A 23,504-nucleotide genomic window follows, 5' to 3' on the forward strand; every position below is an offset into this window, starting at 1 on the left:
AAAGAGATAATTTAAAAATAAATAAATAAATTACCTAAGAAATATAGTTTTAAATATTGTTGGATATGGACGAAAAATAAAACACATCGAAACTTTATAAAAATATTCATAACAAAATATGAAACATAATTAATTTGATAAAATAATTTGAATAGAAAACATATTATATTATAAATTACACATCTGTTACATATATATATATATATATATATATATATATATATATATATATATATATATATATATGTGTGTGTGTGTGTGTGTGTGTGTGTGTGTGTGTGTTAAATATTAAAAAAACTATTAAAAAAGCTGCCCTGTCCCCCTTTGGCTCCGTCCCTGCGCGTAACTATTATCCGATGGTGTACACTGAATAGACATCATTCCTTTTGTAATAGGGCCTCACAAACTTAAACAAAAATCAGACTCAATATTCTTATACGAGATTTATGATCCATCCACTTAATTAAAGTATATCTTATATCTTCATCCTTATAAACATGTCTATTTTGTTTCCTGATTTTTTTTTTCCTAAATTTTTACAGCAAGGACGTGCAAGCCGGCAGACAAAATGAGTAGATGAGGAGGATTAGCGAACATTAATGAATTAATTAATGAGTATAGTAATCCACAATTAAGTTTAGTACTAATCGAACAAAAATGAAAAAGTTTTACTATGTCTGATATTTTGAGGGGAGAAAATAGAAAGCGACAAAAAAGATTTTTTTTTTTTAAAGCAAAAACAAAAAAAAATAGAAAAATAGAAAAATGATTGCCACCTGCTGGCTGGCTGCCTCGTTTCTTCTTCTCTGGCCCTCTCTCCCACCACCACCACCACCATTCCCACGTATATTCATTCATTCAGTCAATCATTCTCTCTCATTGTCGCACAAAACCATTTGCTTTTTCTGAAATACGCTTTTTCCCCCCCTTTCTCTCTCCCCAATCTTCGCCCGTTTGTCTCCCCCGGCCCTACGAGGTTGTTTTTTTTTTTTTTAATTTTCAGCGTTTTCGGATTCATCGGTTTGAGAAACGTAGATGCACACTGTTTTTTATTTTTATTGATTGATACGTGCATTCATCGGTCTGGGCATTGGCTGCTTTTTGTTTGATCAATGAAGATCGTTGGTGCTTGCGGATTAGGGTTCCGTTGAGATTAGATGTGGGTTGTGCTTTTCCAGGGATGTAGAGGGGTGGGGCGATGAAAAAAATTTGTCTTGGTTGGTGGGTTTTTGGGATTTTTTGCTTTTCTTTGAATCGATGAAGTTCGATCCGTTGAGGTGTTAATTTTGTGTGTGTTGTGTGTTTGGATTTGTAACGCTAAATCTGATTGAAAATTTGGGCTTCTGGGCGTCGGATTATATTGTTCTATAAATTGATCGTTTCGTGGTGGCTGAATCGCCATGGATCATGTTGTCGGCGGCAAATTTAAGCTGGGGAGGAAGATCGGGAGTGGGTCTTTTGGTGAGCTATATTTAGGTATGTCTATCTGTTCAGCATTTTGATTCGATTTGATGTAATTCTGTTTCAAAAGATTATGTTTTTCCTTTTTAAAATTTATTCTCACCTTGATTTTTCATTTCCTATTGTTGTAATGATTCCTGTTCTCTATGTGGTTAACTTACACAGGTTCCAATTTGCAAAGTAATGAAGAACTTGCCATCAAATTGGTAATGCTTTTTTCAGTGTTTCTCTGATCATTACCCAAATATTGATTACGTATAATCTCTCGTGGTTGCATATACAGTGTTGTTCAGATGCTGCTAAATTGTTCCTATGTGGTTAAGTTTAAACAATCAAGTGTGATGTCTGAATCTTTTTCGTCTTGTTTGTAATCCTATACTAGACACTTATTTCGAAACTTAAGCTAGATGCTGAAGTAGCGTTTTCCTTTGTTATGTAATTCGTCTATCAAACAGAGTTGTCTAACTAAAGCAGGACAATATCTGATTGCATTTGTCTTGACATATATTCATCTCTGGTTCTTTAAAGAGATGGATGGATGAAATGAGCAGTAATTGATTAATTGCATTGTTTTTGGTCTTCAATTGGTACATATTAGGTGTTAATGTGTTATATTATATCTGATGCTGCTTCAGTATATGTGCACTTTTAATTTGTTTTAGACAACGATAAAGTTTTATAGATAAATATGGATGCAATAGTAACGTCTATTTATTATGAATAGTTTTACTGATTGTCTATTTAATTTTGTATCCCCTATTCCTTATTCTGTATCTATATCCTATTACCAGGAGCCGGTCAATACCAGACATCCACAGCTTCACTATGAATCAAAAATTTATATGCTTCTCCAAGGAGGAAGTAAGCTCTTAGTACTCTTTTGTTTATCTTCTTTGCACTATCAAATATCTTCTTTGTTTCCTGGCTATGCATGTTATTGTTAAGCTTTTTTTCTTGTTTTGGGGTAAGTATTGCATACAAGGTTGTCTGTTATCTGATCATTTTCATCTAGTAAAGAAAAAAATGCTACAGTGATTGAGTGTGTAGATTGAATCACATTCTAGACAACGGGTTGACTCTTTATTTTCCTATTCTTGTGAAGCGGGCATTCCCAATCTTAAATGGTTTGGTGTTGAGGGTGAATACAACGTTATGGTCATTGATCTCCTTGGTCCAAGTTTGGAAGATCTCTTCAACTACTGCAATAGGAAGTTCTCTCTAAAAACTGTATTAATGCTTGCAGATCAATTAGTAAGTACGAGTAGTTATTAGCTAAACACATGTTATGCATTCTTTTTTGCCTGCATGCTATGTTTCGTCTATTATCCATTTGTGATTATCCTATTAATTCTTTTTTTTTTTTTTTTCAGATTAATAGAGTTGAGTACATGCATGCCAGAGGACTTCTACACCGCGATATAAAGCCAGATAATTTCTTGATGGGCCTAAGTCGCAAAGCAAATCAGGTAATTTCTTTGATTTGTTATCTAGTTTAGTTTTAAAACGGCTGTTCCATTGACTCCTGAACATAAATATTACTTTGTAAATGTCATAAATAATATCTTGGTTAGAAAGAGTGATCAATTGTGCAAAAAGAAGGCCCGACTCCAAGTTAATTTTTTTTTTATTAGACAGCATGATCTTTAAACTTAATAGAGGCGACATATTTGTGCAGGTTTATATCATTGACTATGGCCTTGCTAAAAAGTATAGGGATCTTCAGACTCATAAGCATATTCCATACAGGTACTGACACGACACTTTCTGATTTTACTGGTTGGTGAATCGAAATTGCATGATTCCAACCTAAGCTAACGTGGCATCCTCTTTGCATTAAATTTGTGTATCACGTGCAAGGGAAGTTTCCGTTGCTCAAAAACAAAAAATATGTTGGGGGTGTTTGGTAAATGGTTGTTAGCTGATTGGGTTAGTGAGTTTGACTAGTTGATTGTAGGAAAATGTTTGGTAAATTAGCTGTTAGCTGATAGTTGATTAGATACAAAATGACTCTCAAAAAGCTAATCAAAAAAGCTACTTTGAGTAGCTTTTTGAATTTTAGCATTTTGGAGCAATAAGTTGTTACAAAAAGCTAATTAATCAAACACCCATATTAATTGTTTAACTAAGTCAAACAGGTAATAGTGGTCAAATAAGCCAAAATTGGCTGATAGGCTAACTATTTACCAAACAGGGCCGTTTTATTTTTATAGGTTGTTAGTTACTACATTTTGACCTTAATGTCGGGGTAAATAATATTCTCTCAATCCTCCCGCCTCTCGTGCAAAGGATGGACAATATGTCATCTTTAAAACCGCTGAATGGTTTATGTTCGACTCCTGCCACAGGGAAAACAAGAATCTGACAGGCACAGCTCGTTATGCTAGTGTCAACACGCACCTTGGTGTTGGTGAGCTTACTATACACAATACTTCAGATTTCAACTTATATAGAAGATATAATTTGATTTGATTTTAGAATCATTTCTAAAGTTATCAATCACCGTTCTCTATTTGCCAACAGAACAAAGCAGAAGGGATGATTTGGAGTCTCTGGGTTATGTGCTTATGTACTTCCTCAGAGGAAGGTTGTATCTTTTAAGGGTTACCTATTTTATATTATTTCTCAAATCTCAAGTGGAGTTGTTCTATTAGGGTTTTGTATTGTATTAACATAATGAATTCTTTTATGTGCCCTTATCGTGAATTTCTTCTTGCCTCAGCCTTCCATGGCAGGGACTAAAAGCTGGTACCAAAAAGCAGAAATATGATAGAATCAGTGAAAAGAAAATGCTTACTCCAATAGAGGTACTCATGGCTACCGAATAACACAATTATATTGAATTCATATCCGCATTGTAGACAGAACTTATACATGATTCGATTCTGGACTATAGGTGCTGTGCAAGTCATATCCGTCAGAATTCATATCATACTTCCACTATTGTCGATCTTTACGTTTTGAAGATAAACCAGACTATTCTTATCTTAAGCGGCTTTTCAGAGATTTGTTTATTCGTGAAGGTAAATTGAGAAAGTGGATCTTATTGTTTTTTGTTCCTGTCCAAAATTTACAAATTTGCATGCTAGTTTATCAAATTTACGTCTATTTTCTCTGCATTTTAACCTTCTTATTACTGCTGCAGGTTATCAATTTGACTTTGTTTTTGATTGGACAATTTTGAAGAGTCCTCAGATTGGTGCCAGTTCTAGAGGGCGAGTATGTGCTTCTGAAACTGTTTTCTTATTGTTGCTTTTTCGAATTGTCGCTTCGTTTTGGTTACGTGATATCTCCTTGCCTCCAGAATCCTAGCGGGAATGCGGGATTAAATGCTGGGCCATCTGCTGAAAGACCAGGAAGAATGACATGTACTTATCTTCAAACAAAAGATTTAATGTTGACGATTTATTGGACTATGACATTTATGATATTTGATTATTTGATTATCAGGCACCGTTGAGGCACTTTCAAGGAGGAATGGTCCTGGCCGGCATGGTGAGAACTCAAGACAGAAATCAGAGGACGTACCTTCATCGAAAGATGTGGTAAACTTGATACTCTATTTGTTTTTTCTCGGTCTTTTTGGAAGTGATTCTTTTTGCTAGTGGCACGAAATGGCTCTCCCAATGGGTTCGAGCCTCAGTGGGGGCGATATTGACTCTTTGTGCTTCAGTAGATTGAGAAAGTAATTATGAACAGATACTGCATTGTAACAGAGCCAGTAGTACTCAAAATATATATATATATATGCCACGCCTATTTTGCCTAAACGTAGGTGTGACTTATCTGCAGCAACCGGATACTGAAAGGGGTCGGACCTCAAGAAACGCCTTCTCTTCAAAAAGAGCCGCGATTTCAAGCAGCAGACCCCACGCTGCCGAAGCAACCGATGGTCGCCCGAGTAGATTAGTATCAAGCACTGGCCGCTCGTCTACTGCACAAAGACTTCATCCCGGGACTGAATCCAAGCCCCGGTCAGGGGCAACAAAGGGCACCCGCGACGACCCCCTTCGCAGCTTTGAGTTCCTCAATCTCCGGAAGTGATGAGACGCGAGTTCTAATAAGGAAAATTCTGGCAACTCTCTCTATTCAAGGCAATCTCTGGCCTATCTTCGAGTATTGAACTTCCTGTGTAAATGGAAAACCTATCCTGTGCTGCAACTAAAGCTTATCCCAACTTGTATCAGTGTTGATTGTTTTTGTTTCTCTAGAGATTATGGCCGCCACGCTGTTAGACTCGTCCAAGAAAGTCACGAGTTTTCGTCATATGTAACACAGGATTTGATAGCTGTAATAAATGTTTTATGTATGAATATATATCACCTTCCAGGCAATGGCTGTATTTAACAGGCTATCCAAATAAGCATAGTGTGGAATCACACTTCTTTGTTAGTTGAAAATGTGAAGAATGCTTCTTTTGTTTTTTTTCCCTTTTTCCATATAACACCCAGTATTTGATCCGGGTTGTGTTAGTTTCATGAAATAAATTTATTTCGTTGATTTTTATGATAAAGAATAGAATTCTACAGAATGAGCTACTCCCTTGATATTAGCTATTCCTAGCTCGTTTGGAAGCTTCCTATTATCGCTAAGACATGTTTTTTTTTTTTCTTTGTTCTATATATATATATATATATATATATGTGTGTGTGTGTGTGTCTGTTTTTTTCCTTACAAAATTTGTGTATATACACACAATATACTAACCCTAAACCCATCATAAATTTGTATGTACTTTATTTTGAATAGAGGCATTTTGATCATTTAAATGATTCCTTTTCTATTTCCTTGGCTCACACATAATTCTTGGAAGGAGGTTTTAACTTATAATTCTTTAACTTGGCGCGGACATATAAGAGTCGGCATGCAGGCAATGGGTTTAATTATAGCAGAAAGTATGAAATGTCAAGAATCTAAAGAGTATCAAGTGATTCATTTGAGGATCTTAAAACCAAGCTCCAAACATATCATAATGCTTAATAGAGAAAAGTCATGTACATTGAATTACAGTAAACTTGTCATCACAGCAATAAAATGAGAAGACACAATTGGAAACAAAGGAGGCATTGACCTTAAGGATTTCTAACTTCTAAGGGCAGCCAATCTCTTCTCGAGTTCATTCATTCCCGAGCTGTAGGCAAAGATGAGAAATACGATAACAATTTGTTAGGTACGTGTGTCGATAGTTGTATAGCGTGCAGCACGCAAGAGAAGGTTGAGGACCGGTTATTTTCCCCAGAAACCATGTAAATAGAAAATAAGAACATACCTACTCTCCTCGACCTTTTTCCCAGCAATTTTTCCTTTTGGAGCTGCCGATAACTGTCAAGAATTCAAGATTAATAATGTTAACCAGAGCACCCATGGCATTGTTCAACATGGATTTATTTGTAAACGCCATTTGAAAGTGTAACGAGTAGTTGCAAACTCAATGCACCATAAAGTGTGGAACTGTGGATCCTAAACATAGTGAAGAGTGATTTTACACAGCGATATCGATTACTATTCTTTAAAAAGAAATTTCGAACAAAAAAATATCGAAATGCCACTGTTTAACGGTATCTTAATCATGGTTGCAGTAGACGCTAGACGTTAGTCGGGCGATAGAGTAGCGCCTAGGCGGCTAACTAAAAAAAGGAATCAGTGCACGTGTGTGGGTGTATGTCATATATATATATATATATATATATATATATATATATAAAATTTAAAAAAATTAGCAAGGCCAACTCAACCGAGTCGGCTGATTTGTCAAGCTAGGCGGCCGGCCGCCTAGGGGCTAATTCGCCTTGGCCTAGGAGCGCCTAGTGCCTAGGCGGCCGGCCGCCTAGGGGCTAATTTGCCTCGGCCTAGGAGCGCCTAGTGCCTAGGCGCGCCTAGTGCCTAGGCGGCCACCTAGGCCGATTTTTGCAACAGTGTTCTTAATATAATTATTTGTGTTTGTGAGTACATTGTGTTATAACAAAAACGAATGCATAATTGTACAAAACTCACCTGTGAAGCAACATCAACACCAATTTCATCAAGGACCTACGGAAGTCAAATTAAATACTTTGTGAGAACACATAAGATGAACAAGATTATAATATAACTATACGTCTCGCTCAAAGTTTAAGGTGCATGATGGTGTTTCGTCCTCCTTATGTGTACTCTAGTAAGGTAAACATTCAAAGGGTTTTTATAATTTTGCTCGAGAAAAGAACATTTAGTAAGGATACCTGATTTGTCAACTCATCAGTTTCCTCTTCAGCTTCATCATCATCCAAAGCATCATCTATGGCATCTGACATCATTTCCGTCTGCAAAATGCAATTCCAGAGAAGAGTTAAACAACAATACATTTTCATAAAAGATTCGAGTTCACCAGACATCTACTTTCTAGTATTTGAAAGGTTAGATACGGTCATTTCTTAGAAAGATAAAAACCAATAGAAGTTCAAATAAAGCCAGAAATCAGTCCAATATGTCTTATTACTATAATTGGAGAAGGTATAAACCGTATAATCATACTTACAATCATATCCATTTGTGCTGATTGCTTCTGGAAATCTTGAATAACCTTCGCCTGTTTTGCTGGAGCCATTTGCTGCAAATAGATTCAATTTCAATACGCTATAAGAATGAGGACTAACAGAGAAAACTTGGCATCATGGTTGAAAAAATCGCTAGAGGCGCCTAGGCGGCGGTTAATCGGCGCCTGGGCGCCCGTGTATTTTTTTTTTTTTTTTTTTTTTTTTTTTTAAATTTGTTTAATATTTTTTTTTTAAGACTTGATAATTATAAACTATTTAATACTTAATAGTTAATACTAAAATATTAAATATTAACCTAAAAAACATCTAAATTTTAACAATTTAGGGTTATTTCGCACAAAATGATGTCATTTTGACTTAAATAACCCATTTAAAAAAAAAAAAGTAACAATAGCTAATCGGCTAACTAGGCGACCTAGTCGGTGCCTACGCGGCCTAGTCAGCGCCTAGGAGGCCTAAGCAGTCAGAGTCTAGGCAGCCGCCTAGACCACTGATTATGGTGATACGCTAGGCAGCCGGGCACCTAGGCGCCAATTAGGCGGGATTTTTGCAACACCGGTTGGCATTAATAACAATGTCATCTTGGGGAGGGGGTGTCCTTCAACCACCGCCTAACCAAAGCACATCCCAAAACAAGAGAATGATACTTGATTCCCCCCCCCCCCCCCCCCCCCCCACTCCTCTCTCCCTTTTGAAATATCAAGGATCTTCGAACTCATGAAGATGCAAAAGTGAAAAGGAAAACCGGTTATCTCAAATCAGTCATCTGACCTTGTTCATAGCTGTCATGGCTTTAGTGGCACCTTTCATGCCTGCAGCAACTGAAGTTTGGGCATGTATTGCCTGGAGTAAGAATGAAGTTCTGGGTAAGTAAGACCACCAAAGAAAAGTGTAGAAAAGCAACTTATACATGAATTCCCCCTGAAGATTTAGCAGTTTACCTGAGTATGAGTTGCTATGCCTCTCATCTGAGCTCGACTTCCTTGCAGGTTAGCAATTTGCTGCCTTAGCCTGACTAGCTGACGTGCTAGAATCTTAGTTGCTGCCTAAAATGAAGAAACAAAAGATCAAATAAAGTCTCCTAAGAAGACTACCCTATCACTCAATGAATAAAATCAAAAGCTAACGCAGCTGTTTAGGACCCAACAGAATAAGCAACCAAAACCCCCACCTCATTTCCAGATTTAGCAGTTCTCTTTATCTCAGCAACAAGCTTCTTTTCCTGTCTTATCAACAACCACATTAGATTCTCTCCAAACGTTAAAACATCTGATTCCAAGAAAAAGTAACTTCTATAGAACTATAAATTAGACTCAATAATCTCAACATTATGATCACACGCATATTCTTATGTGTACGAATCGCATCAATAAATTACCTCCAACTGCAAACCAGAAATTTCCTTCTCTATGCCTGCATCACAATTACAGACCACAAGTCAACATGATTAGCAAAACATAGAGATCAGTCACTATTTCTTCATCTTTCAATCATTAAACTTAACATTTGTTTTCACAGAGCCAAACAACTACATGGGAGGTCAACAAGTGCAATAAGAACAAACATAAGTATGATCACCTAGAAAGTTTGTCACAGACTATCAATTTGATGTAATCCTAGTTTTCCTAGCAATACTAAATATCATAAAGACAGGTATTTTTATTTACTAGTATAGTATAGCACTCTCCTTGATGAATAGAAGAAGCACACTTAATTCACATAATCTAATTAAGAAGAGAGCAGAAACACACACCTCTGGTGGCATTGTTCATTTCTCGTTTACTGTCTCGAAGCACCTCTGCATTGTAAACAAGACGTAAAGACACAATCTTTTTCACACATGTGAACCCAAAAAAAAATCCAATTTTGACACTGATCAACCACTAAATAGAATTTCAATCAACCAAAATAGGAGCTGAAATTTATCCACTGATCCCAACAAGAAAAAAAGGGGTTCAAGGAGCAAGACAGCTACTGAAAACCCAAAAATTGAATTAAGAAAAAAAGAGAAATTGGAAGGTTGGGGGCGAACCTTTAGGCGTAGGCTTCTTGGAGAAGATATTCATGTTTGATATGAGGGTGCAATTCAATTCAACAACTTGGATATTCTATAAACCATAAACTTGTGTAGTCGCGCTGGGTTTAGTATCGGGGAGACTGGAGAGAGGAGCGAAACCTCGAAATTGTAGAGATTTGCAGGCCAGGCCTCCCTCCCTGCAACTTCGACCTTTTACGTGCCTTCTACACATTTTGTATTTCTTCCCCTTAACTTTTTGCTTATTGCGTTGCTATACACACGCGGAAATACAAATCTGACTCGGTCTCCAACTTCGTTTTACATTCCAAAAAGAGTTAATACCCAAAATAGTCCCTCGACTATGTCGTAATTACCAATTTGGTCCTCGACTATCATTCTTACCCAATTAAGTCCTCAACTATACAATTTTTACCTAATTTAGTCCTTTGTCAATTTGACTGTTTGTTGACTGTCAAAAGTGGAAATAAAGTTGTAATTTTACAAGTTTTCTCCTTCCTCCTCATTTAGCAGAGCCAAACCATGTAGCAATAAGCTCCGGTTGAGTTCTAAACCTGTCAGTATCGAAGTAGTGGTTATGCATCGGATAGCCCATGAATTTGATTTCCAACGATTTTTTTGACGATCGAAATCTGATCGGAGTGTATTGCTGCATGGTTTGGCGCTGCTAAATGGAGAGGAAGGAGAAATCTTGTAAAATTATAATTTTATCCCGACTTTTGACTGTCAACAAACAGTCTAATTAATACAGAGGACTAAATTGGGTAAGAATTGTATAGTTGATGACTAAATTGGGTAAGAATTGTATAGTTGAGGACTTAATTGAGTAAAAGTTACATAGTTGAAGACTTAATTGGGTAAGAATGGTAGTTGAGGATCAAATTGGTAATTATGGCATAGTCGAGGGACCATTTTGGGTATTAACTCTTCCAAAAATTGATTGTTTCCAAGAAAATGGCTAAATACGCCTTTTAGTTCAAAAGTTAATTAATCTTTTAAATTTTTTAAAAGTGTAATTACACATTCAATAATTTATTTTGATGAGTTTAAAAATTAATTAATGACATCTTATCACATGTCATTAGAGTTTCGACAACCAGCTGGTGAGATTTTAGAAAAATTTCAAGCAACAAAGTAATCGGCAAACCGTCGTCGGTGCGACCACCACTATAGTATGGTCGCCTTCTCATTCTTCATAACTGGCGATTCGCTAGTTACTGATCACTTTATTGTCTAAAATTTTACTAACAAAACCTTAATGACATGTGATAACAGATCATTAATTAATTTTTAGATGTTAATTGATTTTTCAGCTAAAATTTAATGACTTATTTAACCCTCCCTCAAAACAATGAACTGTTGTTTGGTTAGCATCTTAATCTTAAAATATGAGTTTTGATAGTTATTACGTGTTTCTTTGACTATTTTTATTATTTGTTTATTAAATATGAAGTTTTAATATTATATGTGTGTATTTATTTATTTAAATTCAAATTTCTATTTACTATAACCCATTTTACTTAAAAATTATTATTATTATTTAATTTTTATTATCATTTTGATTTTAATGTTAATTCATTAAGGCAATAAAATGAATAACGTTATGATCAAATGATAAACCCGCCACATTTCGACCATATTAGAAAAGATAAAATGAATTATCTCCCGTGTACCATGACATATAACACATGCATTTAATTCACGAGTTAAGCAGTTATAAACATACATTATTTAAATTCAATTGACACTAAATTGATTTTAATTCTAATATTCGAACAAAATGCATCATAACGTATATAATAAACATATATATCCAACACACCAACTTAAAGTCAGAAATCTGGTTACTCAAACAAATTATTGTAATTGCAAAAAAAAAAAAAAAAAAAAAAAAAAAACCAAAACAGAAAGATAAGAAAGGCAAATCAACCATAATAAAGATATCAGGGTGGTAAAATCTCAAACTTCTATTCAGGTAATGAAAAAGGCGAAGTCTTTGCTTTAGGGACAAAAATTAAAATTTCCAAATAAACAACACAAACTCAAAGCTTAGTGTAGCTAAGATCTCTCTCTATCAAAAGTCTGGGTTATCAGGCAGTGCTCTCCTTCTTAAGCTTGGCAAGCTCCTGTCTCACAACTCCAGCTTTCTGCAATACAATACCAGAGGCTGTCATTTTACGGAGAAAAAAAAAAACATAACATAAATTCAACCAAAAAACCAGACAAATTTGCAGTGGAAATAAGGTGATACAGGCTCAGATCAAGTGATTATAGCTGATCCATGGCATTTAGATTTCTTGTGATTGGTTATTTCTATTGTTGATATAGTGTGACAATTCACAAGAATAAAAGATGAAGACCAACCTTGATTTTTGCCAGCATAATCTTAAACCTGTCAAAGTCATTGAGGCCAGCCCTCCTCTTTTGCACGATCAACTTCCTCCCCCATGAGCTGTTCTCCCACTTGCTCTTCACATCTGGCAGAATATTGTATTTAGATAACCATGATGAGAAAAGATTAATAAGTGCATCCCTAACAAAAGTTTAAGGGTAAGGCGTTAAAAGCAGCACTAACCAGCAGCCTCCATAGCAGCGATCAAAGTCTTCTTTTTCGGCACTCTTTTAATGTCAATGGTGATGTCTGTGAGTGTAAGCCTCTTAAAGTTCATTTGGCTCCTAACCATGTCTGGAGCATCAACAAGGGCCTAGTAATTTATAATGGAATATAAAATAAAATAAAGTTAGACTACACTCTTTCCCGATTGTGATATATGAATATACACTTAAGAATAAACACAATGAAAGTATATACTTAAGACAGCCTCACTGCACGTAGGGCTATAATTAAAGGGCGCGCACATCACAACACAAATGAACATACCGCAAATTGGATTATACAAGTATGAAGATGGAAAAACCCATTATTATGTATTTGAAGTTCACTATGCATATAAGACTGGACTTAAACTCTAGCCTAGAGTAACAGTAGTATACGTTCCAAAACATCAAAAATAAAAACACAGCCTAGCACATTTTAACCAGACAACCGGGGAAAAAATATTCCTCCCTTCCACCACATTTTGCTCTTTCCCAAATGGGAAGAAACAAAAAGGAGAAATCTTTCCCTGCATTCTCAACACATCATCAACAAGAATTCCTCACTCCTCCCTCTCTCTCTCTCTCCCCATTTTCACTTCTTTCTTCTCATCTAGATGCAATATTTCTTCTCCATTCTCTGTGCCACCAGCCCACCACTATCTGTACCATCCAAGTTCGTCTCCAATTGAGGTGTTGATGGTAATTATAGTCATGAGCAACTCAAAATCTTCATTACACAAGACCCACATACAGCATAGCTCAGTAGTAACACACCATATACACCAAACAATCCTCAATAAACTCAAGTACCTCGTTCAAAAACATATAGCATAGCCACTTAACACACCACCATTCCCAAAAACTCCCTCAAAACAAAATCTTCATATGTAATATACCAGCTCAGAAGTAGCACATATTTGCTTACAGATTGGAACATCTAAATTTTAACATGTCAATAAAATCTGACAAAATAATTCTTCATGAAGTCAACATATACTACCAGCAAATTAAAGGAGTTAAATACTACCAGAAAAGTAATTATATGCATTCCATGACATACTAAATTAGACACACTACTTGAAAAAACAAGCAAAACATATAGCAACTCTTCGGAACGCATTAGACGAACGGAGACTGAGGTTTAAATTATAAACAGCGAGTTGAGCTAAGCAATTACCCTGTTCTGATCGATAACATCGACAATGACGACAAGCTTGCCATAGTCCTTTCCGTAGTTGACAAGGGCAACCCTCCCGATCTCCACGTACCTCTTGAACGGCTGCATCGAAACAAGAGAAAATCCATCGCCATTTTCAAATACACGAAGAGAACAGTATAGCGAGATAGAGAAAGTAGCAAACAGAGGAGAAAACTAACCATTTTTGGCAATCCGAATGAGCAGAACGGGGCGATGCAGGTTGAGCTGAGGCCGAAGGATTTTGCAGGAAGTGCAGTGTGTTGTTTATAGGTTCTAGGGTTAATACTTTGGGCTCCAGTGGTTATATGGGCTTAGGCCAAGGATTTCGATCTGGTGCTATGTGGCCCAAATATCAAAAAACTAATCTGTGGAACATATTTTGTATACTGTAAAATAATGTACATTATATTAAGAGAATGTACATTATTTTTGTATTGAGTGTATATTATATTGTATAATGTATATTCAGTACAAAACTAATGTACGTTCAATATATTAAAAATGTACTTTTTGTTATGATCCATATAACACTGTGTGAACTATGGTCCATCCAATAATTTACCTCAAAAAACTAAAATAGGTACGACACTCAACTATTTAATACAAAAGTATAGTCTAAATATAAATTTTCAATTTATTTTTTTATATTTCTTCAATGCACTTGAACTAATGGCAGAGTTAGGTGCACGCAAGACCCTCTACTGTATGAGACAATGACATGTAAGGAGACCTTCTCATGGTGGAAGAAGAGTAGATTAATAATAAATGTCCGAATTGAGTCAAATAGTTTAAATCTAGTTAATGTCGTATCGGAATAATTGGGTATGTCTTTTTTATGTTGGTTCTATTGTTAGTGATTGTCGTGTTATTTTGAACACTTTAGGTGCATGTCATGTTGTTCACATTAGTCGGTCAGCGAACAAGCTTGTTCACGTTCTTTTTAAAGCAGTTGGTTCTCATGTTAGTATTTGCTCGTGGGAGGGTGAACTCCAACTTTTGTTCATGTTTTCTTGAGTTAATACAGTTGTTTTGGTGTTTGCTTAGAAAAAAAAAAACAAAAAAAAACCATTTGTTACTTGTAGTAACGTCTACAATTAGAAAATCTAGAGAGGCTCACAAAAACAACTCAATTAGTTATTAGTGACAAATTATACATAAAAACACATAATTGATTTCAACCATCAGAATTTAGTGATAAACTATCTGTAAATATTAGATATTAAGACAGAATCACTTATAGCGATAAGTTGTTTGTGAACATCATATGTTCGACTAAGTTATCGTGGTAGGTTCTGATATTGGTATGAGTTAAATATAATTTATCATTTTACTATATGTTGAATTGGAATGTGAGTTCTTTGACCTTTTTATGGACAAGAAAATGCAAAGACGTTAATTGAAACGGATTTGGTAACGGAGGAGTCAAAGAGTCAACGCCAGCCGTTGATGACGGAGCACAAGACAAGAAGCAGAAATTTCTCGGACATAAACGACGGCGTATTACTCGCAGCAACCCGCAATTCCGCATCCACTGTCGTCTTACACACACATATATATACACGCGGCTTGTAGCTCTGCGAGAGAGCTCCAGTGTAGCGTTACTCGAAAGCGAAGAGAGAAGAGGAAGAAGAAGAAGAAGATAGTCCTGAAAAGATCTTGAAAAAGGTATCACATTTCGAGCTGGGATTTGTTAATTATATGCATGTAATCATCGATCGATGTCAGATCTATGTTTCCTCTGCTTTGCATGCACACACACACACACACAGAGCTCGAAAATTCTATCTTGCTTTTAGATGCTGTGATAGTGTGATGATCGATTAAGAGACTTCGTGTTTGTTTTGCTAATCGGAGAGTGGAAATGAAGGTGGACTTGAGGGAAATAAGAGATCCAGTTTTTTTTTGTGTTTACTGTGCTTAGTAGTAGCTTATAGATTAGTGTAATTGAAAAATGTAATAGAAATGGTGGCTTTCGACCTCATTTTGGATCCAGATTCAAAAATGATTGTGTCAATTTACTGGATCATGAGGACACTTGCCCATAAAAGGCGAAATCTTTAGCCTTTAGTATTTGTGGAGGTGCTAAATCACGTTGACTTAGCGACCTATTAGAGGAGGCACCATTAGGTGGGAGGACCCGAGTCGGGTGCCCACAAGTAGCCCACCACACCACATTGGGCCTGACTCCGACTCTGTAACTGTCAGGCTCGATCTTGTGTCCTGGCCCACGATCCGCCACCCAGTAACCAACTAAGTTACCCGTGCGGGCTGTGTTCCACTGTTTATGTTGCTGTTTGCATTATATATTTACCTCAAAATTTGTAATTTCTTCTCAAAAGGATGTCTGTGTTATTTGCATTATAAATTCACTCCTTTTTAAAGACAAAGGGGTTATCTTTTTTAACAACCTTTGATTCTTATAGCTGAAGTATTTAGAAACAGATGCCTGGTGTGGAAATGTCTGTTCATATAAGCACAAAATTGATCTGGATTAAGATTTTGTTTGATTTTTTTTTTTTGTTTTTTTGTTTTTTTTTTGCATATGCAGTTAAAGCTTGAGAATGGAAGGCACTGTATTCACCCCTGCTTTAGAAGCAATGAAACATGTCAAATCTGAGGAGGGAGAAATGCTTACCAAACCTTTCTTGGATGCTTGCAAACTGATATTACCTGTTATAGGTATCAACCTTTATCTCTTTCTTGACAATGTTATGATTTGAGTTTATATACCATTCAATTTGGCAAGCTTAAATCTGTTTTACTGAAATTTTAATTAATTTAGAACTACTATGTCAGCCATCCATTCCTTAATAGCAAAGCTACATTTACCCATCAAGTTAGAAGTATTTAGCCAACTATTTTAATTAATTAATTAATTTTACTGAAATTTTAATTGATTTTGTCTGCATGGGCTTAGCTCAATGGTTCAGTTAGACAATATTTGGGAGAAGAGACCAATGATTGAACCTCTGTGGCTATAGTGTGGGGATTATGCCCAAAGTGGGCAGATCCCTTGTATGCACTGGCATTTGCCTTGTCTATTGAGCCATTGTCCATTAAGTCACCGTGATTTACATCTTCCAAAATGCTCTGTCGGGCCGAGGTGTGGGGAACCCTTGGGGTTGGGGGTTCAACCTTTTGGGAGAAAAGTATTAGCCAACCCCCATTCTTATTCTTTAAGATGTGAGCTAGTTTTCCTTTTATAAGCCCGTCTTAGTAAACATTTGATGTGCGATAGTTATAAATTGGTTTAAATGGGTCATTTCATACTACATATTTAGGAAATGGTTACTTTCTTTAACTTTTATTTTATGTTAATGCCAGAGAAGTTCGGTGCAGCCATGGCACTGGTGAAATCTGATATTGGTGGCAATATAACGGTTAGTTGTATTTCTTTTTGCGGTTAAACTCTGTCCTGGTATACGTTATTACTATTATGTAGTAAGATAATGGTTCTGTTCTAACCCGTTGCAGCTATCTCCCATCAACTATTTGATTCTTTTATGGATTTGTGCAGAGGTTGGAGAACAAGTACTCCACAGACCCTACAAAGTATAAGTGCTTGTACAGCATGGTACAAGAAGAAGTTGAAGCAAAGACGGCAAAAGGCTCATCTAGTTGCACAAATGGGCTTCTTTGGTTGACAAGGTATAATAATTGTTTCCCCAGTTCTGTTTGTGCCTTGTTTTGTTTGATGTTGGATTTTGAGGATTCTAGAGAACTCCATTGATGTGATACTATATTCATCTGAACTCTAATTCAAAGAATTAATTTTTTAAGAGACCCGGCCTTTGACTTCTGTAGGGCAATGGATTTCTTAACGGAATTGTTCCGGAATTTATTAGAGCATGCAGACTGGGCTATGTCACAAGCTTGCTCAGATTCCTACAGCAAGACATTGAAAAAGTTTCATGGCTGGCTTGCTAGTTCAAGCTTTACGGTAATGAACTTAGATTTAAAACAATGAAGATTAACAGCTTATATAAATGTTCTTATGAAAAATAAATAAATACATAAAGCTAGATGGAATACACTCATAACAGCCAGCTTTAAATGGATCTGATACTGTTCTTTTTTAGCATTTAATGAGGGTTAGTTTCTAATACACCCACTCAATTGCCCAAATGCCCTGAATCGAATATTGCAGGTTGCAATGAAGCTTGCTCCCGACAGGAAGAAATTTATGGATGTCATTGGTGGGACTGGTGATATCAATGCTGACATTGAAAAGTTCTGTACAACTTTTTCACCATTTCTCGAGGAGAACCATAAGTTCTTGGTAAGATATCTTGAATCTCATGTCTCATGTTGATGATGGCGAGATTGAAACCGAAACCCATTTTGCTTAATGAAAACTTTGCATTTTTGCTTCTGTACATGCATTTGATCAAAGATCAAATGGTAATTTATCTTCTTTCTCTATCCCGTTGACAGGCCAGCGTTGGAATGGATGATCTTAAAGCTTCCTAATCATCCGAAGGCATAATAACCAGTTATCCAACTCAACAAAGATCCATTCATGTATACTGATCAAACCCCAGAGTCTATGCTTTCTCTTTATGTTATTATACACAATGTCTTGAAAGGCACATTTGGCATTATGCTATTGATAGAGGAAATGTCTTTGAAGTTGAACCCTTGGTGTTATTATATATGGACTATGGAGTACTATTATATTTACCATCACCTTTCATTTGGACAAAAAATGTTTCTTCTTGCCATTTAAATTTTGATTCACTTGCCTTATGGAGGAGGGCAAATTATGTTGTGCAACCGTGTGCACCATGCATGGTGCACATTGTTCTATGTTTATAATTATTGAACTATATATTCATAATTATAAAGCTATATATTCATAAATTTTGAACTTCATATTCATAATTATTGAATTCTACTATATTCACAATTACAGAACTCTATGTTCATATTTTCAATTGTTGAACTCTGTATTCACAAATTACAGAACTGTATGTTCATAATTTGATAACTATACAGTTTAGAAATTATGAATCTATAGTACAGAAATTATGAATCTACAGTACATATATTATGAATTTACTGTATTTAAATTATGAATTTACGGTTTAGAAATTATGAATCTATAGTATAGATTTTATGAATCTATAGTATATAAATTATGAATTGGAATCGTGTGCATCTTGTATGGTGTACACAGTTGCGCAACATAACATTCTGTTAGGGAGGCGTTGGGCTGTCAAAATGGGCCGGCAAAGTGGGCCAAAAAAGCCCGTTCTTTGGCGGGCCTAGGTTTTGTTGGCCAGGAGAAGAGATATATGAAGCTTGGCCTGACTTTCTTGGTTTGAGTTAGGTCATGTGAGTCCAATATATAAGATGATAGGATAACTCCAATCAGATTGATTAGATAGTTGACTTGGTAATTACAACATTTCATATTTTCTAAGTTTGGAATTTGATGGAAGTTATCTATTAACATTCTTTGTTTAAGCCCGTCAACAGAGGAGTTTCATCAGAGTGTATTTTTGAATAGCAACAAAAAATTAGAAATATATATGATGGACCATTATATTGGACCCTGCATGGCCTATATATATATAATAATAATCAGCATTATTTTATTGGAATAATTAGCTTAGTGAATTAATTATTATAATTATTCTCCTAAAAGTTCGATCCAGTTGTAGTGTAGAGGACTAATGTTAGGCAAGAATAATGCATGGCCATTGAAATTGAGAAAGGGTGCTTTAACATGATTGTGGGTGGCATCATATCCTTGGAGAAGATCAGATGATCTGAGTCAAATCTAACTCGATCTGGGAGCTGAGGTTTGGGTCCGGCAGATATATTCCATTTCTTTCCAAATCGCTGCTGCATGCTGTGCATTCTCCCTCCGTGCACGGTGCATGCATCATATCCGGATTCAAACCCCCTTCCCGCCGCTGCACCCTTCCATGCCCTTCATTTCACGTTCCCTAATCTCATCATCATCAAATTAAAGGTATCTCTTTCTAATATAATCTGGGTTTCTGTTTCTACACCTTCAATTCATCGTCATTCATTCATGCCTGTTATGATATATATGAATTGAAATTATATAATTGTTCTTTTGTAATCTGATGATGCATGTGTCTGTCAGATCGAGTAGATCAATCAATAAAACATAATCTGATAATCATTCAGTCGGATAATTAGCACAAAGATGAAGGGCATTTTCAAGAGTCTTAGGTACATTTCTCAGATATTTGGTGAGTAACTTCATACCCATCTATCCATTTCTATCGGCTCATATATATATGATATCTGATTGTATATATATATATAACATTATGAAAACACGGTTTATATTGTATTTGATACAATCATATATACAATGATATATGCAGATGAAGAGAAAGAAGAAGAGATTCAGATTGGTGGACCTACAGATGTAAAGCATGTTGCTCATATTGGATGGGATGGTGGTGAATCTACTGCTGATAATAACCCAAGCTGGGTACTTTAATTTTGTCGTTTAAATCTTCATCTATTTTTCTAGACTTTTAATTGAGACTGAACATATCTTTTTGATTTTGTTTGAATATTTGAGCAGATGAAAGATTTCAAAGGGTCAGCAGGGGTTCAGTCTGATGACTCCAAAGACAATTCAGAGATTGGTTTGTTTTTTATTTATGGAATTTTTCTCTTCATATATTTAGTATCTAATTTTTGTATTCTTGAGTGACGAAGAAAACTCACAGCTACTACAATAAATATAAATTGGATAAAATTTGTCATGTGACTTTAACCAACATCACAAAGAAAGTAAATCAGTTAATTTTTTTTTTTTTTTTTTTTTGAAAAAGAAAAATCAATTAAGTTATCCTAAGCTCGAATAAAAAAGATTAAATCACTCTTATCGAGAGTGTAATCTTGTGATTACACAAGTAAACATCTTATTGAATTCTCAACTCCAAATACCTTTTCCTAAAGGTTGAATCCTCAACTTTAAGATTCCATCGTTTCGACCGGCCAAAACATATGTTAATCATGGTAATATTCAGAGGCTAATCCCTCACTCTGGCTGGTGAGACTGGTCATTCTTTTCAAACTTTACCATTATGACTAACTGAATTGTTCATGCGGACTTATTTTTGTAAAATGGATTGTAGATTCAAACCGAAGAGGCACTGACAAAGATCCCGACTTACCAAAGTCATCAAGGCGCCAGTCTGAGAATCCTGATTCCCCCAAGTCCAAGAACAAACCATCCAGGCGAAACCGTTCCAAGGACGCCGATTCTGCTGCCGCCGCCGGCGACCTCCCGGACATCCCCAAGAAGTCGCGGCGGAAGAAGTCCAAGGACAGCGTCGGCGGCGATGGCTCCGCCCGATCCACGAGATCATCCAAACGCAACGCTGCCGCACAGGACTCTGATCGCGAAGCCTCAGTCAAATCAGCGTACAGTGACTTCGAATTCGGCGACGGCTCCGCCAGATGAACCAAAGCCGCCTCGGAGTCCTCCGCCCCGGCGGACGCCACAAGCACTTGGTAATATAATTAGAGTAACACTTGTGTGAAACCGTCTCACCGTTTCAATTTTATAAGATTGGTCAAATATTTGATTAATAGGTAAAAAATTTGACTAATGAATCAAATCTTTAACCTCATTAGTCATTAATAAAAAATCCGACTAGGTCTCACACAAGTTTTTGCCATATAATTAATGTAAATATAATGAATACTTCATAACAGTGAGCTTTAATTTGTTGCCCATCCAAGCCCTCCCTGCATCAGAGGAATTGAAGGAAGACAGTGAATTCAGCCTTGGATTCGCCAACTTGTTTGTTAATTTTTATTTTTAGTTTTTTAGTGACTTGGATCAAGTGATACTTTAATTTTGACACCAAATTTTTCTATTATAATAGAATTTTGTACACCTTTGATACTGACGACGGATTTCCTCGTTACTCAAAAAATTAATAGAATCTTGTATAGTGTTAAAAATACATCAACAACATTATTCATGTTAATTATATACGAAAAATTCTATTTACACCATTCTATTTACTATTTACACCACCTATTTAATAAGTGTAGTAATTTTATAAGTTGTGCAAATACAAAAGTGCTATTTGCACCACCTCATTAAATACAGTCAAACATTAATATTTATGATTTATTTTTATTTAATAATCAAATTACTATTAAAAAAAAAAACTTCTCCGGTGAGAAGGCAGCCCAGTGGGTCACCTTCTCTGCGGAGAAGGCAACCCAGGTTGCCCTCTTCGGTGAGAAGGCAACCTACTGGATGGGTGCCTTCTCACCGGAAAAGACAAGGTTCTTCGTTTTTTTTTTTTTTTTTTAAATATTGTTTCCTTTTTTAATATTTTAGTTAATTAATGTTTTAATGAGGTTTGATCAAGGTGGTGCAAATAACAATTTGAACACCACTTTGACTATTTGCACAACTTATGTAATCATTGAAATTTTTTAACTTTTTACATTTTCAAAGTATTTTATACTGCATTTTAATTAAAGGGTGGTACAAATAACAACACCTTTATATACTAAACTCTCATTTTATTGAAAACTGTTATAGCAGTTGAAGTTTACATGACAACAGTTATGTCTATATACTATATATGCTTTTGAGTAAATGAAATTTACAAACAATAAAGTGTACAATAATAATAATATATATGTATTACATTTTTTAATATAAGTATTACGTTATTATCTCAACCCGACCTGTCTCATGAACAAGAATTTATGAGACTGTCTTACATAAGCAAGGATTCATGAGATGGTCATGGTCGCACGAATAAATATATATGAGACAGTCTAGACAAGTTTTTGCCTATTATTTTATATTAATTAATGTATTTATTTTACGCACAATTAGAGAGCTTTAATTACTTTTGAGTTGGAATTCGATGTGTTTTAACGAACACATACATAGAGAGATACATTTTTACACGATCGGAATGACTGTACACCATGACGTATTGGTCTTCAAACTTTTGAGAAACATCAAAGAGTTGGACACGTATCTTTTTAATTTGTTGATATGGTGGATAGATGATGCTATGTCGATCTAGATCAGATACTTGGGGTTCTTTTGTCTCAATTCCTTTTTATGTTAAAAAAAATAAAAAGTAATTATTTATGTGCAATTTAAACCCTTCTAGTGATGGACAACTTATAACTCATGACAATTTAGAGTTTTGAGGTCAAATGACATATGATCAAAATGTAGGACTTTTATGCAGTATCTTCAAATGGTCAAGCATTCTTAAATATACAATTGTAATTATTATCACACTTTTAAATTTAATTTTCATATCTTGATTTTTTAAATGAACGAATTGGATAAATCTTTCTTTCTCTCTCACACACACACATATATCTTCAATGTATAGTTTCAAACTCAAGACTATAAATAGAGTTTGATGGCTTCAAGCGAAGTAGAGAAAATCAAGTATTTAATTTTAAAAGATTTTATCATTCTAATCATAAAAAAATATCTAATCTAGTTGCACAACAAGTTTTAGCTAGATCAGACTCAAAGGCATTCAAATTATGTCAAGATCATTGAGTTTAACATCAGTTGAAGAACAGACAAATTTTTAGCTAAATCTTCTTAGAAGGATTCTCTACTTGTGGTAATACTTGTAGAAAGAGGTAGATCAGAGTAGCAAGAAGAGTGTTCCTTATGAAAGTGCTA

At 35.5% G+C, this 23,504-nt stretch overlaps 5 protein-coding genes across 7 annotated transcripts; 3 read left to right on the top strand and 2 right to left on the bottom strand.

Moving 5' to 3' along the window:
* Window positions 1-764: 764 nt before the first annotated feature.
* LOC109173712 (casein kinase 1-like protein 9) lies at window positions 765-5,858 on the top strand. Its single transcript, XM_019322996.1, has 14 exons — window positions 765-1,476; window positions 1,627-1,667; window positions 2,253-2,322; window positions 2,564-2,712; window positions 2,832-2,927; window positions 3,137-3,207; window positions 3,807-3,868; window positions 3,982-4,045; window positions 4,181-4,265; window positions 4,355-4,481; window positions 4,604-4,677; window positions 4,763-4,826; window positions 4,909-5,003; window positions 5,251-5,858. Exons 1-14 carry the CDS (start codon window positions 1,401-1,403, stop codon window positions 5,500-5,502), a joined length of 1,326 nt encoding a protein of 441 aa, XP_019178541.1. The 5' UTR covers window positions 765-1,400; the 3' UTR covers window positions 5,503-5,858.
* A 514-nt stretch (window positions 5,859-6,372) lies between these two features.
* LOC109173713 (vacuolar protein sorting-associated protein 2 homolog 3) lies at window positions 6,373-10,294 on the bottom strand. 2 transcript variants are annotated; one of them, XM_019322997.1, is made up of 11 exons: window positions 10,024-10,286; window positions 9,745-9,789; window positions 9,370-9,404; window positions 9,163-9,213; window positions 8,933-9,037; window positions 8,763-8,834; window positions 7,973-8,044; window positions 7,677-7,757; window positions 7,453-7,488; window positions 6,728-6,780; window positions 6,373-6,589 (listed from the first exon to the last, which is right to left on the bottom strand). In XM_019322997.1, the coding sequence occupies exons 1-11, from the start codon at window positions 10,055-10,057 to the stop codon at window positions 6,541-6,543; spliced, it is 633 nt and encodes a 210-aa protein (XP_019178542.1). In that variant the 5' UTR covers window positions 10,058-10,286; the 3' UTR covers window positions 6,373-6,540. The 2 variants fall into 2 exon arrangements, with proteins under 2 accessions (XP_019178542.1, XP_019178543.1); XM_019322998.1 differs by lacking the exons at window positions 6,373-6,589; window positions 6,728-6,780 and adding an exon at window positions 6,878-6,893 and having other exon boundaries at window positions 7,406-7,488; window positions 10,024-10,294.
* A 1,638-nt stretch (window positions 10,295-11,932) lies between these two features.
* LOC109173716 (60S ribosomal protein L14-2-like) lies at window positions 11,933-14,091 on the bottom strand. Its single transcript, XM_019323002.1, has 5 exons — window positions 14,002-14,091; window positions 13,802-13,903; window positions 12,602-12,731; window positions 12,391-12,503; window positions 11,933-12,173 (listed from the first exon to the last, which is right to left on the bottom strand). The coding sequence occupies exons 1-5, from the start codon at window positions 14,002-14,004 to the stop codon at window positions 12,117-12,119; spliced, it is 405 nt and encodes a 134-aa protein (XP_019178547.1). The 5' UTR covers window positions 14,005-14,091; the 3' UTR covers window positions 11,933-12,116.
* Window positions 14,092-15,274: 1,183 nt separating this feature from the next.
* Window positions 15,275-18,528, top strand: LOC109173714 (glycolipid transfer protein 1-like). The gene is made up of 7 exons (XM_019322999.1): window positions 15,275-15,487; window positions 16,371-16,501; window positions 17,147-17,202; window positions 17,340-17,470; window positions 17,627-17,762; window positions 17,970-18,101; window positions 18,257-18,528. Exons 2-7 carry the CDS (start codon window positions 16,384-16,386, stop codon window positions 18,290-18,292), a joined length of 609 nt encoding a protein of 202 aa, XP_019178544.1. The 5' UTR covers window positions 15,275-15,487; window positions 16,371-16,383; the 3' UTR covers window positions 18,293-18,528.
* Window positions 18,529-19,697: 1,169 nt separating this feature from the next.
* LOC109173715 (CRIB domain-containing protein RIC6-like) lies at window positions 19,698-21,359 on the top strand. 2 transcript variants are annotated; one of them, XM_019323000.1, is made up of 5 exons: window positions 19,698-19,799; window positions 19,938-20,046; window positions 20,185-20,294; window positions 20,391-20,454; window positions 20,950-21,359. In XM_019323000.1, the coding sequence occupies exons 2-5, from the start codon at window positions 20,001-20,003 to the stop codon at window positions 21,276-21,278; spliced, it is 549 nt and encodes a 182-aa protein (XP_019178545.1). In that variant the 5' UTR covers window positions 19,698-19,799; window positions 19,938-20,000; the 3' UTR covers window positions 21,279-21,359. The 2 variants fall into 2 exon arrangements, with proteins under 2 accessions (XP_019178545.1, XP_019178546.1); XM_019323001.1 differs by having other exon boundaries at window positions 19,982-20,046.
* The last annotated feature ends 2,145 nt before the right edge of the window (window positions 21,360-23,504 follow it).

The sequence above is a fragment of the Ipomoea nil genome, unplaced genomic scaffold (genome assembly GCF_001879475.1).
Source record: "Ipomoea nil cultivar Tokyo-kokei standard unplaced genomic scaffold, Asagao_1.1 scaffold0482, whole genome shotgun sequence".
NCBI lineage: Eukaryota > Viridiplantae > Streptophyta > Magnoliopsida > Solanales > Convolvulaceae > Ipomoea > Ipomoea nil.